Source organism: Populus nigra, chromosome 1, assembly GCF_951802175.1.
Source record: "Populus nigra chromosome 1, ddPopNigr1.1, whole genome shotgun sequence".
Classification (NCBI taxonomy): domain Eukaryota; kingdom Viridiplantae; phylum Streptophyta; class Magnoliopsida; order Malpighiales; family Salicaceae; genus Populus; species Populus nigra.
In genome coordinates this window covers 14,513,605-14,526,353 of record NC_084852.1, presented here as the reverse complement: position 1 = coordinate 14,526,353, position 12,749 = coordinate 14,513,605, and the positions used below count along the sequence as shown (strand labels likewise).

At 33.1% G+C, this 12,749-nt stretch overlaps 2 protein-coding genes across 7 annotated transcripts; one reads left to right on the top strand and one right to left on the bottom strand.

Annotated features, from left to right (window-relative positions):
* The first annotated feature begins 2,772 nt into the window (after positions 1 to 2,772).
* On the top strand, positions 2,773 to 8,056 carry LOC133677272 (uncharacterized). Of its 5 annotated transcripts, none has more exons than XM_062099212.1 (9): positions 2,773 to 2,997; positions 3,406 to 3,735; positions 4,046 to 4,079; positions 4,209 to 4,418; positions 5,074 to 5,163; positions 6,196 to 6,261; positions 6,351 to 6,442; positions 6,525 to 6,572; positions 7,135 to 8,056. In XM_062099212.1, the coding sequence occupies exons 2-9, from the start codon at positions 3,407 to 3,409 to the stop codon at positions 7,244 to 7,246; spliced, it is 981 nt and encodes a 326-aa protein (XP_061955196.1). In that variant the 5' UTR covers positions 2,773 to 2,997; position 3,406; the 3' UTR covers positions 7,247 to 8,056. The 5 variants fall into 5 exon arrangements, with proteins under 5 accessions (XP_061955196.1, XP_061955188.1, XP_061955218.1 ...); XM_062099204.1 differs by having other exon boundaries at positions 4,209 to 4,430; XM_062099234.1 differs by having other exon boundaries at positions 4,209 to 4,430; positions 6,174 to 6,261.
* A 1,025-nt stretch (positions 8,057 to 9,081) lies between these two features.
* LOC133677300 (chaperone protein dnaJ C76, chloroplastic-like) lies at positions 9,082 to 11,107 on the bottom strand. Of its 2 annotated transcripts, none has more exons than XM_062099247.1 (6): positions 10,908 to 11,107; positions 10,463 to 10,640; positions 10,160 to 10,358; positions 9,912 to 10,018; positions 9,567 to 9,771; positions 9,082 to 9,445 (listed from the first exon to the last, which is right to left on the bottom strand). In XM_062099247.1, exons 1-6 carry the CDS (start codon positions 11,000 to 11,002, stop codon positions 9,324 to 9,326), a joined length of 906 nt encoding a protein of 301 aa, XP_061955231.1. In that variant the 5' UTR covers positions 11,003 to 11,107; the 3' UTR covers positions 9,082 to 9,323. The 2 variants fall into 2 exon arrangements, with proteins under 2 accessions (XP_061955231.1, XP_061955240.1); XM_062099256.1 differs by having other exon boundaries at positions 10,463 to 10,634; positions 10,908 to 11,105.
* Between the last annotated feature and the right edge of the window lie 1,642 nt (positions 11,108 to 12,749).

Genomic DNA, 12,749 nt, shown 5'->3' with positions numbered 1-12,749 from the left:
ACGATCAATGACTATTATGTAGATAACAAACATGATTTAACATTACAGACATACTTCATGCTTTAATATTAAATCAAAACATCATTAATGAAAAGATATTAATTACACTAAAAAACAGGTTACTGAAAGGTTAAATCAAACTATTAATAACTTTTCTAATATTTGAAGGATCATGACACATTACTAGATAATGCACCTGATCTTCAAATATAAATTAATCAATTATTTAATTGATAATAAATTAAATTATTTAATTTATTTAATTCTATTTAATTAGAATTAGAATTTATATTTTGACCAACATATTAGAAACCTAATGGGTCACACACATTAAAAATCATTAGTTAGAAATTAAATTGATATGATTTAATTAAATATGACTTTATTAAAATATATTTTAAAAATTTAAGACTAAAAATATAATTAATACAAGGATTATATTTCTAGACCTAGAAAAATCAAGTAAGGACTTGATTGAGTTAATTTCTAAAATTATCATGAATTAATATATGGATATTATTCAGGGGAAAATTGATATTTTTCTAATTTATAGAATTTTTCAGATTTCTCTATAAATAGTAAGTTATGCCTCTTATTTTTTAAGAGGTTATCTGTTAGAAAGAAAAGCTACAAAAACACAGAATTAAAACTAGTACTATAGGCATAATAATCGTTCTCTTTGAAATAGAAATATAAAATATTTTTTAAAAGTAGTTCGTGCAGATTACCGTTGAAAGCTGTACAATTAAACAGCTTGTAGTTTGTCTTTATTGTATTTCTTTATTTTTCTTTGCCTTGTCTTTTTTTCTAGAACATCTTTTTTGTGTTTTTTTTGTCTATGTATTTATATTTTCTAGAAAAACAATATTAGAAAGATCTTTACATTATTTTCTACTTAAATAAGGATTTTTATGATATTTTTCTCAATTTTACCTGTACCCCCATTTATTTTTCTTTTCCTCACGTGTACAATCTCCTATCATATGATTTGGTCATTTTTCATCTTAATTATTTTTTCTTTGCTCATCACTTCATTCTTTAATTTTTTTATTATAAAAACTTAAACAAAATAAAACAAAAGTGACAATAATTATAAAATAACGATAAAGTAACCAAATCACATCAAAAGACTTTTTTTGGAAAAAAATATTCTTAGAAATACATAGAAAAATATAGATTATGAGATAGCATTTAAATGATATTTTGTACACAAATAATTTCCCCAAATAATTATATGATCATTTTCAAGTGTCAAAACAATTTTGTGAAAAACCCCACAACATGTGAAAATAAAAATTAATTAATGAGTTATTGTAAGTATTATAATTTTATTTCAATCTATTACACATTATATTATTTAATTATTTTATAGTATTTTTTTTTCATGCTAATCAAGCTAAGGTCATTTCTCGTTAATTAATTTGTATAATAGAGAGTCATTTCTCTTTCATGCTTAGATTAGACATTTTTATTATTTTCCTGTAACTTTGTCATACTTCATACCGAGTGTAAATTAATTTTTCTCTTGAGACAAATTTTTATTGGGTTAATGCTTTCTAGCATTCCTGTACTCTTAGTTTAGTATTTAAAAGAAATCGCTACTATTTGTTTTTTAATCTTAATATCAATTTTGTATGTTTTTTTTTTATTAATATAGATATTCAGGTCAGTTTACGCGTACCTTGACTCATCTCACGAACCATAAAGTTAACGACTATATAAGCTTCTTGTAACCCTAAAGTTTGTGAAACTCAAACTAGTGATTTTTAGAGAGCAAATTTAGAACCTAACTAATTAAATTATTTTATATATTATTATATTTTTTCATAAACATTTAAGATCTGACCGTTAAACTATTATAATATCCTTTCATAAGTTGATATTATTAATAACATACAAAATTTACACTGCTGATGGAAGTTTTCAATAATACATATTTTGGTTCTAAGGATTTTTAAAAAAGTATTTTGGTCCTTATATGTTATTTTTCTTATGAATAAGTCCTTAGTTGAAAATCTTTCCTCCATCATATTTACACTAATTATAATTTAGTTCCTATACAAATATGTTTTTCTAAAAAAATCCCTTTATGTCAAATCTTAAACTTGGTAAAAATTAATGAAAATTAATATAATAATTATTATCATAACATTGAAATTAAATTTACATTGAAGCATGATTTTGAATATAGTTAGCATAACTTAAAAAATTAAAAAATAAATTTAATAGATTTCTGAATTTGAGTGGAACCCTTTTAAGATCTGGGCCCGACAATTGAAAATAAATTCATGTCTTGCTCACTCAATTTTTTTCTATTTTTTGAAAAAATAAAAAACAAAATTAATTGCAAAATAACATGAAGTAATTGGACTGAGAGAGGACCATGTTATAAATAAAGTTAAAGATATAGGAATTATAAATAAAATGGAAAGTACTACTTATGTAGTTTTGGTAAACTAGAGGGACTAAGTTAGAAGATTTGGGAGGGACTGGGTTCAGAAAAAAAAACAAAAAAGAAAATGGGATCACTGTGACCAAGGAAACTCAGTGGCTACTGTCTGCTGGAGTATGGGTGGAAGTACAGAAGTAATTATTTTTTAAAGTGTGATTATTTTAAAGTATATTAAAATAATATTTTTTTTATTTTTAAAAAATTAATTTTAATATAATAATTTCACACATCAAAATAATTTAAAAATATTAAAAAGATATTAATTTAAAATAAAAAAATTAAAGTTTTTTTAAAAATACTTAAATGTAATGGCAAACACACCCTAAGAAATGTCTGCTGTGCTGTTATTATATTCTCTCTCTCTGCCTCCGGAACTTTGCTTACAGACAGTCTCTTGTTGGATCCCCAAACAAAACCAAACTGCTTCACGTTTCTTTCTTTTCTGTCAATATATTAATTGTACGTACATTATCATATCATGTATTAAGCCTGCTTATCTTCCAGTTCATAGCCAAACAAAACCAAGCATTCTTTTTTCTTGCTCTGTAAGCACCCTTCTCTTTTGCTTTTTACACTTATTGTCATCTGGGGTTGCTTGAATTGGTTATGTGTGTGTGCATCAGTTTTTAATTTTTTTTTTCATTGATTGATTGTGGACTTCTTACTCTTCTAGTAATTGATTTATAATTATAGCACCAACTCCTAAGTTAATAAAATGAGGAGCCTTGATTACTGGTTTTAAGTAAACAATGAGCTTCATCTCAGTTTATGTTTCCATTAGGAGAGAAAGCGAATGAATCCATGTGCTTTGATGATGCAATAACACACAATTCATTTATTAATGATGTTGAAATAATTAGAAATCAAGCATGCATTGTGTGAAATAATCAATTGATTAATGACCAGGAATTGGATTGATGGGGTAACTAACAGTGTGTTCATTCCTTTATCAGAATGCAGCAGCTAATGGTTACTTCCGACACTACCACCCTGAGTTACTGGTTGAACTGGAGGGTCTTGCTTTGTGCAATCTGGGTATTTACGCCTATGGTTGTAGCATTCTTCCTTATACGGAAATATGAATGTTTGGGATCATGCAAAGGAAAAACTCAGCAAGAGGTAGCTCATTCGTTGTGCGGCAATCAACCGTGGAGATCATGTCTTAATCAAATTCACCCTATTTGGTTGTTGGCTTATCGACTTCTTTCCTTCTCTTTGCTTTTGCCGATCCTCATTGCCAAAGTTTCTCGTAATGGATTCGTCATGTTTTATTACTATACCCAGTAAGCTCAATCAGAGAGTGAGAGATAGCTTTTCTTAATGGACTCAAAGGACCTTGACCTTGTTTTGATTACGTTTTGGCAATTGATATTTTAAGTACCTGTTTCTCATTTCCTGATACAGAAAAGCTATCTTATGAATAAGTCCTTAGTTGAAAATCTTTCCTCCATCATATTTACACTAATTATAATTTAGTTCCTATACAAATATGTTTTTCTAAAAAAATGAACTGTCAATTTAGTTTCTTTCTTTTTGCTAGATGTGCTCTTAAATTTTAACCTGTCTGTTTGAATGTTTTGGGGTGCTTAACAGGTGGACTTTCACTTCTGTTACCATTTATTTTGGGGTATGTGTTTGATTTTGCTTTCTTTATATGCTTCTGTTCAGTACCTCCAAATTTTGACCAAATTCATAATAACACCAATCTTTAATTGGTGCCATGTACGTATTATGATCTTGGCATTTTCTTTTTTAGTTTGGATCACTGCTTTCCATTTATGGATGTTACCTGTATCACAAAACTGGATTTTATGAACCTCATGTCGGGAGAGACACTGAGCAAGGGTATTACATGCCTCTACCTCATGGGGACAGGGCAAATGAACTGGAAAAAAGAAAATCCTCAGAGCCCCCAGAGCAAATTCATTCTTCTCAAGCTGCAAGCATTTGTTGTTATCTTTTTCAGGTTATATTCCAGGTACATTTCTTTGTACTATCAAGTAGTTTTAGTGATACAGAGAAGGGCTATAATAAACAAGCTTCATGTGATGTTTCCTTGGTTGGCTACTAGCCTCTAGTTTGTGAATTAAACCTTTTGATCTCTTTCCATGAATCTAAGTTGCTGTTGTTCAGTTGTTCTTTTTAGTTGGTATCTGTATGTTTTATAGATGGTCTTATATTATTTTCTCCACAACTTTATTCTTTTACTTTTCTTCTTCTTTATCTTGCCTTGGTCCAGGTATGCAAGTTTAGCTGGAAAAAAATATAATCTGTGAAAAAATGAATTTTTAATAAATCTTGCAGTTTATCCTTGGCAGGGTTTTGATAAACCTTATCTCATACATATTCCGAGATCTTTCATATTGGTGGGCACAAATTGACTCTTTCAGGGTTCTGATTTCCTGATACAGAACTTTAAATTTTAGACTCAAGGTTTAGTATTAATACAGCTATTGGGCATAGATGCTTTTGATACTTCAGTTGTCTTCTCTTCGAAATTTCCCTCTTAGATTGTTTTCTTTTAAATATTGAAAACACTTTGAGGCATGTCATGAGAATATTATAGCTTCATGCAGTTGTTTGTTATCTAATTAGTTTTCTGTTTGATCTCTAATAAACAGATGACTGCTGGTGCAGTGATGCTTACTGATTCTATTTATTGGATCATTATTTTTCCGTTTCTTACCATGAGAGATTACTCACTGGATTTTGTAAGTTCTGTGTGTTTTAGATGAGCTCTGGACCTGCATTTTCTTTGCTCTTTATTTTGTAGTTCTGTCTGTTAGTTCACTTCATTTAGAACTTATAGATATATACCTTTCTTGCCACCTTACATTATGATTTGTTGCTTTCAGTTCTTGGCAGCATTATGATTTATGTTGAACCTGGATAAATCATTTTGCATCTATTCTTGTATTTAGCAAATCAAGAAACTGCTGGTCCTTGATTGCTTCCAGACAGATTGATACAAGATAGATTTCCTTTTTATTTGATATATTATATGCAAATCCAATAGCTGATGTTATTCTAATATCATCTGCAGATCTCTTATCACATGTTTAGGCCTCTTTACAAGCTAGCTGCCTTCTGTTTTTATTGATTGTTGAGATAGATAAATATTGTAGGATTATGGTTAGCAAACAAAGAGACACACTTGGGTTAAATGCACTTGGCTATGTGTTGCTTGATTGCATGGGTTATTAAACACTCCTATTCTTATTTCCTTTTCCTATTTGTTCTTGTTGCATAGAGGTTGCTAATTTGGCTGGCTTAGTTTGGCAACCTCTGTCTTTACTTTGGTTCTTCCTCATAGTAGGTCTGTACATGAATACAAAAAGGTCTTTGATGCTAAGAGGAAAAGCTTCATGCTTGCTCCCTAAAATGCCTTCATCCCAAGAAATTATTACTCTTAGAGTCGTACTCCCCCCTCTCATATAAGCTAAGCATGTGAACCATCACGAAAATTATCCTGGTCACATGTAGACGAGGCCTCAACTTATACACAATCTAGTTGACTTGACTATAACTACCATTGTTAGGTCTTTTCTTTTATGGAGAAGTAAATTGGATGTGCATGGTGTTACATTATTTGTAATGCTTCGTGGCTATGGTGAATCAGCTTCTAATCAACTCTTTTTTATGTTGTTGCTGCTGCTGCTGCTGTTGTTGGTTGTCAATATGTTGTTCACTGTGCTGCTTGTGCTCCTCTATATCTGAAAAGTCCATGTTTTTCTTCATGTCAGTTAACAGTGAATATGCATACACTCAATGCTGTCTTACTTCTTGGGGACACAGCTTTGAATTGCTTGGTAAATTAATACTCTGTCCTTCCCTCCGCCCTCTTTTCAGTATTTCCCTTTGAAATAATCATTGATTAGCTCTACTTGCTCATTTTCAGCCATTCCCTTGGTTTCGGGTTTCTTACTTCATTCTGTGGACTGGTTTTTTTGTCATTTTCCAGTGGATTGTGCATGCCTGTGTATCAATTTGGTAATTTATGTTTCTCTTTTTTCTTTAACATTTTTGTTCGTATTTGTTTCACTCATCAATAGTGGTCTTCTGTTTCCTTCAGGTGGCCATACCCATTTCTTGACTTGTCCTCATCATATGCCCCATTATGGTTTGTTCCTAGGACATCTCATTACTGTTCTGCTATGATAGATTTTATCCAATGTATTCCTTGCAAAGTTTTCAGCTTAATTTTCCCTATAAAATAACTCTTAGATATACTTGAAAGAAAAAGATGATATCCATGTCTTGATGCATTCACATGTTGGTGGTTTCAAGGAGTTATCCTTCTGCAGTGATCTACACCCATCCTATGTCATAATTGCTTCTTTTTTTTTTTTTTGAAACTGAAGATATTAGTAGTTCTAGTTTTCCTTGTATCTCGTCCAAGGTTCTTATAATAAATATGGATTTTTGTATTACAAGTTTGAGCAAATTATATTTAGTTAATTCTCATAGAAAATTTAGTAAGATTCAAATATCATAGTCCAGGATACTATTCTAAGCCAGTTGTGCACCCTATGACTTCATCCTTTTCTGCAGAAGGCTACTCTTATCAGAACTTCTTTTCTTCCTTTTATTGTCTCCTCTGCCTGGTTAAATTAAGAAAACATGCCTGAGTTTCAAAGAACAAGTGTATCTGATTCCTTTCTGTTTGTGCTATGGATGTACAGGTACTTACTCGTGGCAATGATGCATATACCAAGCTATGGCCTCTTCATGTTATTTATCAAAATAAAGCATAACCTGTTGACAAAATGGTTCCCTCAGTCCTATAGCTGTTAAAATAAAACAGCGCTCTGTGTCCAAATTCTTCCCTCTCCATATCATTGTCGGAACACACTGTTTTGTCCTAACTTCAAGTCCAGATGCCTTCATCTCGTCTTCATCTGGCGTGGCTGAATCTGAATTCTTGATCCTTGGAGGTATTATTTCATAAGAAAACAATAAAACGTTTGTTCAAATGTGGCAGGCTTTCTTGCGTTTTTCCTTTTCTTGTCTTTTTTTTTTCTCCATTCAATTTTTCTACCTTCACTTGGATTGGAATCAAGACAGGAACACATGGCATATTTTAGACCACAATTTGGACGTCATTTTGACAGAAAATGGTAAACGCAAGGAGGACAGGTGGGGTGATAGTACTAGTATTTATGTGTAGGTGTGAATGTAACCTCATTAATTGTAACCATTTCATGTACAAGAACGTGAAATGTTGCCAACACTGAAGTGATCCCTGGAACTTGTACTTTGATTTTTTGTTCTCTACTTTTGATGGAAATTATGCCAGCAGACGACCTTTGGTGGAAACAAGGCTCTGGTGGCAGATAATTAACCTGGTCAATTTCTCACTGATTAATTTGCATAAGCAGGCTGCTCATGGCAATGGTAAGTTCCTTACATGTATGAAGATTTTATTTAATGAACCATCTCGATTGATTGCATCCATGGAGATTGTATTGGACGGCTCCTGGCCATATCACCAGAGTCAGATCCATTATCCGGAGGAGTTTGGCCTCAATTTGAGTTTAAGCTGTTTTGTTGTGGTTTGCATTTGGATTGTTAAGAGAATAACTCTAGTTGAATTTGTTGCTGTTAGTAATTGTGCATTTATCAAATAACGTTTGCTGTTTATACATTTATCAACAATTAAAGGTGTCTTGTTTACACGTCATGTTATTAGGATCTAAATACTTGCTCAATAGTTTCTGTACTTAATTAGGATCAGTTAATTCATCTAAATTCAAAAACAAATATTAATTTCTTCTTAAGATTATAGCTTGAATGTATTTCGTTTATTGACATTTGGAATTAAAAAAGAGAGAATTTTTACTTGTGTAGTGATGGAAGTAGGAACAGTTTCTGGCATGTTTGACATTGCAGTTGAACAATTGTATTGCTGTTTTTTTTTTTTTGCTTCAAATTATTTATTTTTGATAGTTTTGATGTATTAATATATAAAAAAAATATTTTAATATATTTTAAAAAAAAATCGAAAAAAGACAATAGTTGTATTAACATTGCCGGTACGGGACGAGATTATTGATCCAAAACCAGTTTCATGATCCACAGTGATCCGATCATCAGAATTTCTGAACACCAACAAGAAAATCATGGCAACATCATCTGAGATGACAAAGGGCTGGAAATCAGCGAGGGATAGTCTTGTACAGGATACAAGAATGACCATGCAGTCATCGTGGCTGCAAGGACGATCAAGGATATGGGGTGCCACAGCAAGCTGAGGAAGAGAAGAAACAAGATGATGATAACATAGTTCATGCGAAAATACCCAGTATTCATTTTGATTCTGCAACCGTATTCTATAAATGTGGTGGGAAGACAGAGAGATTGTGATTGGATCATTTCTTTCCATGATCTTGTTGTAGCTAGGGTTGATGAGATCCTACCCTTTATATTTGAAATAATTTGCGAGTCTGATGATGGATGTGCTGCTGTTGGGATGGTTCCGTATTTAGTCATGTTTTCAGTAATCCACACAGAGAGAAAGAGGTTGCTGAGGAAATGCATGGAAGAAAGTATATATGACACAACGATTAGAGAGACATAGAGGTTGTTTTGACAGCAGCTAGCAGCTAGCAGCTAGCAGCTAGCAGCTAGCAGCTAGCAGCTAGCAGCTAGCAGCTAGCAGCAAGCCCTCATTCCAGGAGGACACTTGAACTGCATCTATTACTATGTGATTCACCATCTAAAATTACAAATTTCGAACTAAAAAATTTCATGTGCAGTTTTTTTTTTTTTTTTCCCTTCTCTTTTTTGACTTCCTAAACATCTTATAGGAGTATGCAAAGAAGCATAACTAGGAAACTTCCATATTTTCTGAAGTGCCCCCAAATGAACTATTTTAACCAAAAATTCCATTCAATGAATCCCAGATTTTTGAGAAGCTCTCCATCTTGATTTTCAAGCTAGCATTCGCACGAGCCTCGGCTTGAGCAGGGGTTTCTTCCTCTACAGTTGTTCGCACTGCAATTGCCATGAACCTTGTTTAGTACAAATCATTTAGAAGAAAGAATTTGAAGGTGAAATCATCTTGATGGTCGCAATTGTTCCTTTCAATTGTAGAAGCGATATGGCTTGCGCTTACCATTGTTGTGAGTATGTTCAGCCTGCTGTCTCAACTGCTTGCTCAATGTCTTTGCTGCCATGAAAACATTAGCAGGTCTTTCCCAGCCTTGCCCAAATACACCATAACCTTGCTTTAGTTGCGGTTGAATTAGGAACTCAAGAAGTGCCAATTCTTCCCTATCCACCCAGTAGATGCAGTTCACGGGACATGATTCAACTGATACCTGCAAGTCAACTTCCTCATCATTTCCTTAACTCATTTACACACAAAGTACTGACAAAATAGCTGTGACAGGAGACACACAACGTATCATGTTGTTAAAATTGTCTTATGGTCTCCTCGACAAGATCACGCTTTATTTACCTCTATTTTTTGGTCGTCATCTCCATATTGAGTTTTTACTCGTGCGCAACCAATTGATTCATCCAGGATGAATGTGTTGCTAGCATGGTGCACACATTCTCTGCACCCTGTAGAGTAGACTATTTTGATTTAGAAGCTGATCACATGCAGAACAAAAAATAGAAAAAGAAAAAAAAAACAAGCGAAGATTACTAGCTAATTAGTTGTGTTTCATGCATTTGTAAGTGCGAGGGGGCTGTAAGATTGACCTATGCATGCATTTTCATCAACAAACAGAGCTTGGGGTCTCAATGGCCCTTTCCATGAGCTGGAACCCATGACATTAACATAGTTGTTTTTCCCAATCTGCACTGTCATATGACCAATGGAAGCATCATACTTTGTCCTAAGATCATCTGTCATCAGGACATTATAGGCTTCATTCAGCATCAGAGCGTACTCATGGCCCTAAAGAGAGATTCAAAAAGGGTTCATTAGGATGGAAGCATCATATTTTGCTAATACTGGTGGTGCTAGTAATTTAGAAATTAGTAATGGTTCATTGAAAGCACCTTATGTCCAGAAATATCAGGGTGATATTTCTTTTGTAACTTCCTATAAGCCTCTTTAATTTTCTGGTTACTGGAATCAACTGAAACTCCCAGCAACTCATAGTAATTCTTCTTTGTTCTTGCACTCCCTTCCCTTCTTCTATCACAACATCTGACTGGGGAGCATTTGTGCCTACATCTTGAAATCAAGCTTACTTATTTACGTTTACTAAATCTGTGACTAAGTTCCATTTTCATCCAAACTAGAAAACATCATGTTTAAGAGAAAAAAAAGCGACTTGCTCACTTGGTAGAGGGCTTCAGATGATTTACAGACAAAACAAAAGCATGTTGTTTTGCTTAGGAAACAAAGTATCAGTTTCATTTGGTAACAGATGCTTGATTTTTATTACTTTTTAAAATAGAATCACCATCATTATCGACACTTTGCAGGAGAAAGAAGTACCTTGAGATAGTTGTGGAAGGATTGAAGTAGCTGGCGTGAATTTGGAAAGCTTTTGGCATTGAAAGACGATCAATTGGGAGTAGAGAAACTGACATATCTTCCACTGCTTCTCTAGTTTCTTATCAATATGATATGATAATAAAATGGTGGCTAGATTCTGAAGCTATGGATAAGGAAACATTGAAGAATCCTTCCTTCCTAGTTCAGATATTTCTTTCTTTTAAGTGGGACACCACACACCACTCCCACTTCAGAAAAGAAAGAAGGATATTTTCCTAGTTAAGTTTGAGTTTGACATAACACCAATCACAATTATCCGTTTCAGCAAAAAAAGGTGCAAGGTACCCACAATATGAATCTTGAAGAAGCTAGTCGAATGTCCATTTCCATTGTAGACTAATACGTAAATAAGAACAGGAACCAGCCCAAGTCCAGAAATGAATGGATGGTAGCACTCCACATATTAAAACACTTATCAGCAATAGATTGCTGAAATATATATATATAGTACGTGTTAGCTTCTATAGAAGAGGCTTCGACATTTTCTGCTTGGGGAAATGATGTTGAAGAAACTTACGAGCTCAACCATAACTAGAGACTTGCCGATGCGTTTTAGCCATCAATACTAGTTTCATCAAACAGCATGCGGAAGTATCCAGCTATCTTCACCAGCCAAGGTGGTGTACATTACTGATATGGTAAAACGGGTGCTGGGATTTCAGTGGAAATTATGGATATGTAGATGGAGGGAAAGAACAGATGGAAAAGAGAAGAAAATCACTATCTTAGAAATTACAGTTTGGAATAGTTCACCACTCAGTAGAATCCACCAAAGAGATATAAAACTAAAAACAAGCTAGTAATCTAACTTTGATTTTCATCCATTCAGCAATTCTCTTTATATATTCTTCAAAATATGCATTTGGAAGTATGAAAGCTTAGGGTACAGGACCTCTTCACCCGTTAGGAAATGCCTGGCAGTATTTTGTTGACATGGTCATTCATTTCCTAAGCTTGAACTCTTCACCTAAATGTAATCTTTGACTTTGATGTTGTAAATGTTACGAGAGACAATTTGCTGCAATTTCACCAGCGCTTGTGAGTTTCAATTTGTTTCTTGTGATGCCTGTGTGGCTCCTGCGTCAATTACTTATGCAAGCATTTGTGTTCTTAGCTATTTTGTTATCCTGGTAATGTATAGAGGTCATCTCTTTCTTCCCTCGAGTTCTGTTTTTTGTCAGCTGAAACAGAAGCCCACGAATTGGCTGCTACTGACACAAGTGCTGCTACTCGCTGCCATTTGCAAGAGCTTGATGATTTCCAAAAGCCATCCTGCACGTTTTCATAATTTTGAGTTGTTTTGTAAAGATATCTATCTTGCAGAAAATCATGTTATTACTGTTATTATAGTAAAAAAAAATTAAAAATTAAAACAGAAGGGTGTTTCCTTGTGCGTCACGCTTCTCACGCATACATAACACTGTTCATTTGCCCTATTCGTGAGGCGTGCTTTTTTACACTATGATCCCTATAGTTTTCTAATTTTACATCTAGGTCATACAACTTTATTTATTTATTTTTTACATTTCAGTCTTTAATAGTTGAAAAAGGAGAGAAAGGCGTGTTAAGAATGTCTTGGTGTGAAATAATATAAGAGAATAGAAGAATGTTTTGTGTATTATTAACGTATCTAAAGACAATATATATAGCCTTTTACAGAGATTGAAAACAAAAGCCAAAAGAGAAATCAAAACAGAATAACAGAATCCTAAACAATAGGAATTATTCAAAGCTAGAAATTAGTTAAGTCTTAAAGACTTGATCAACTAGAAACAAACTCAA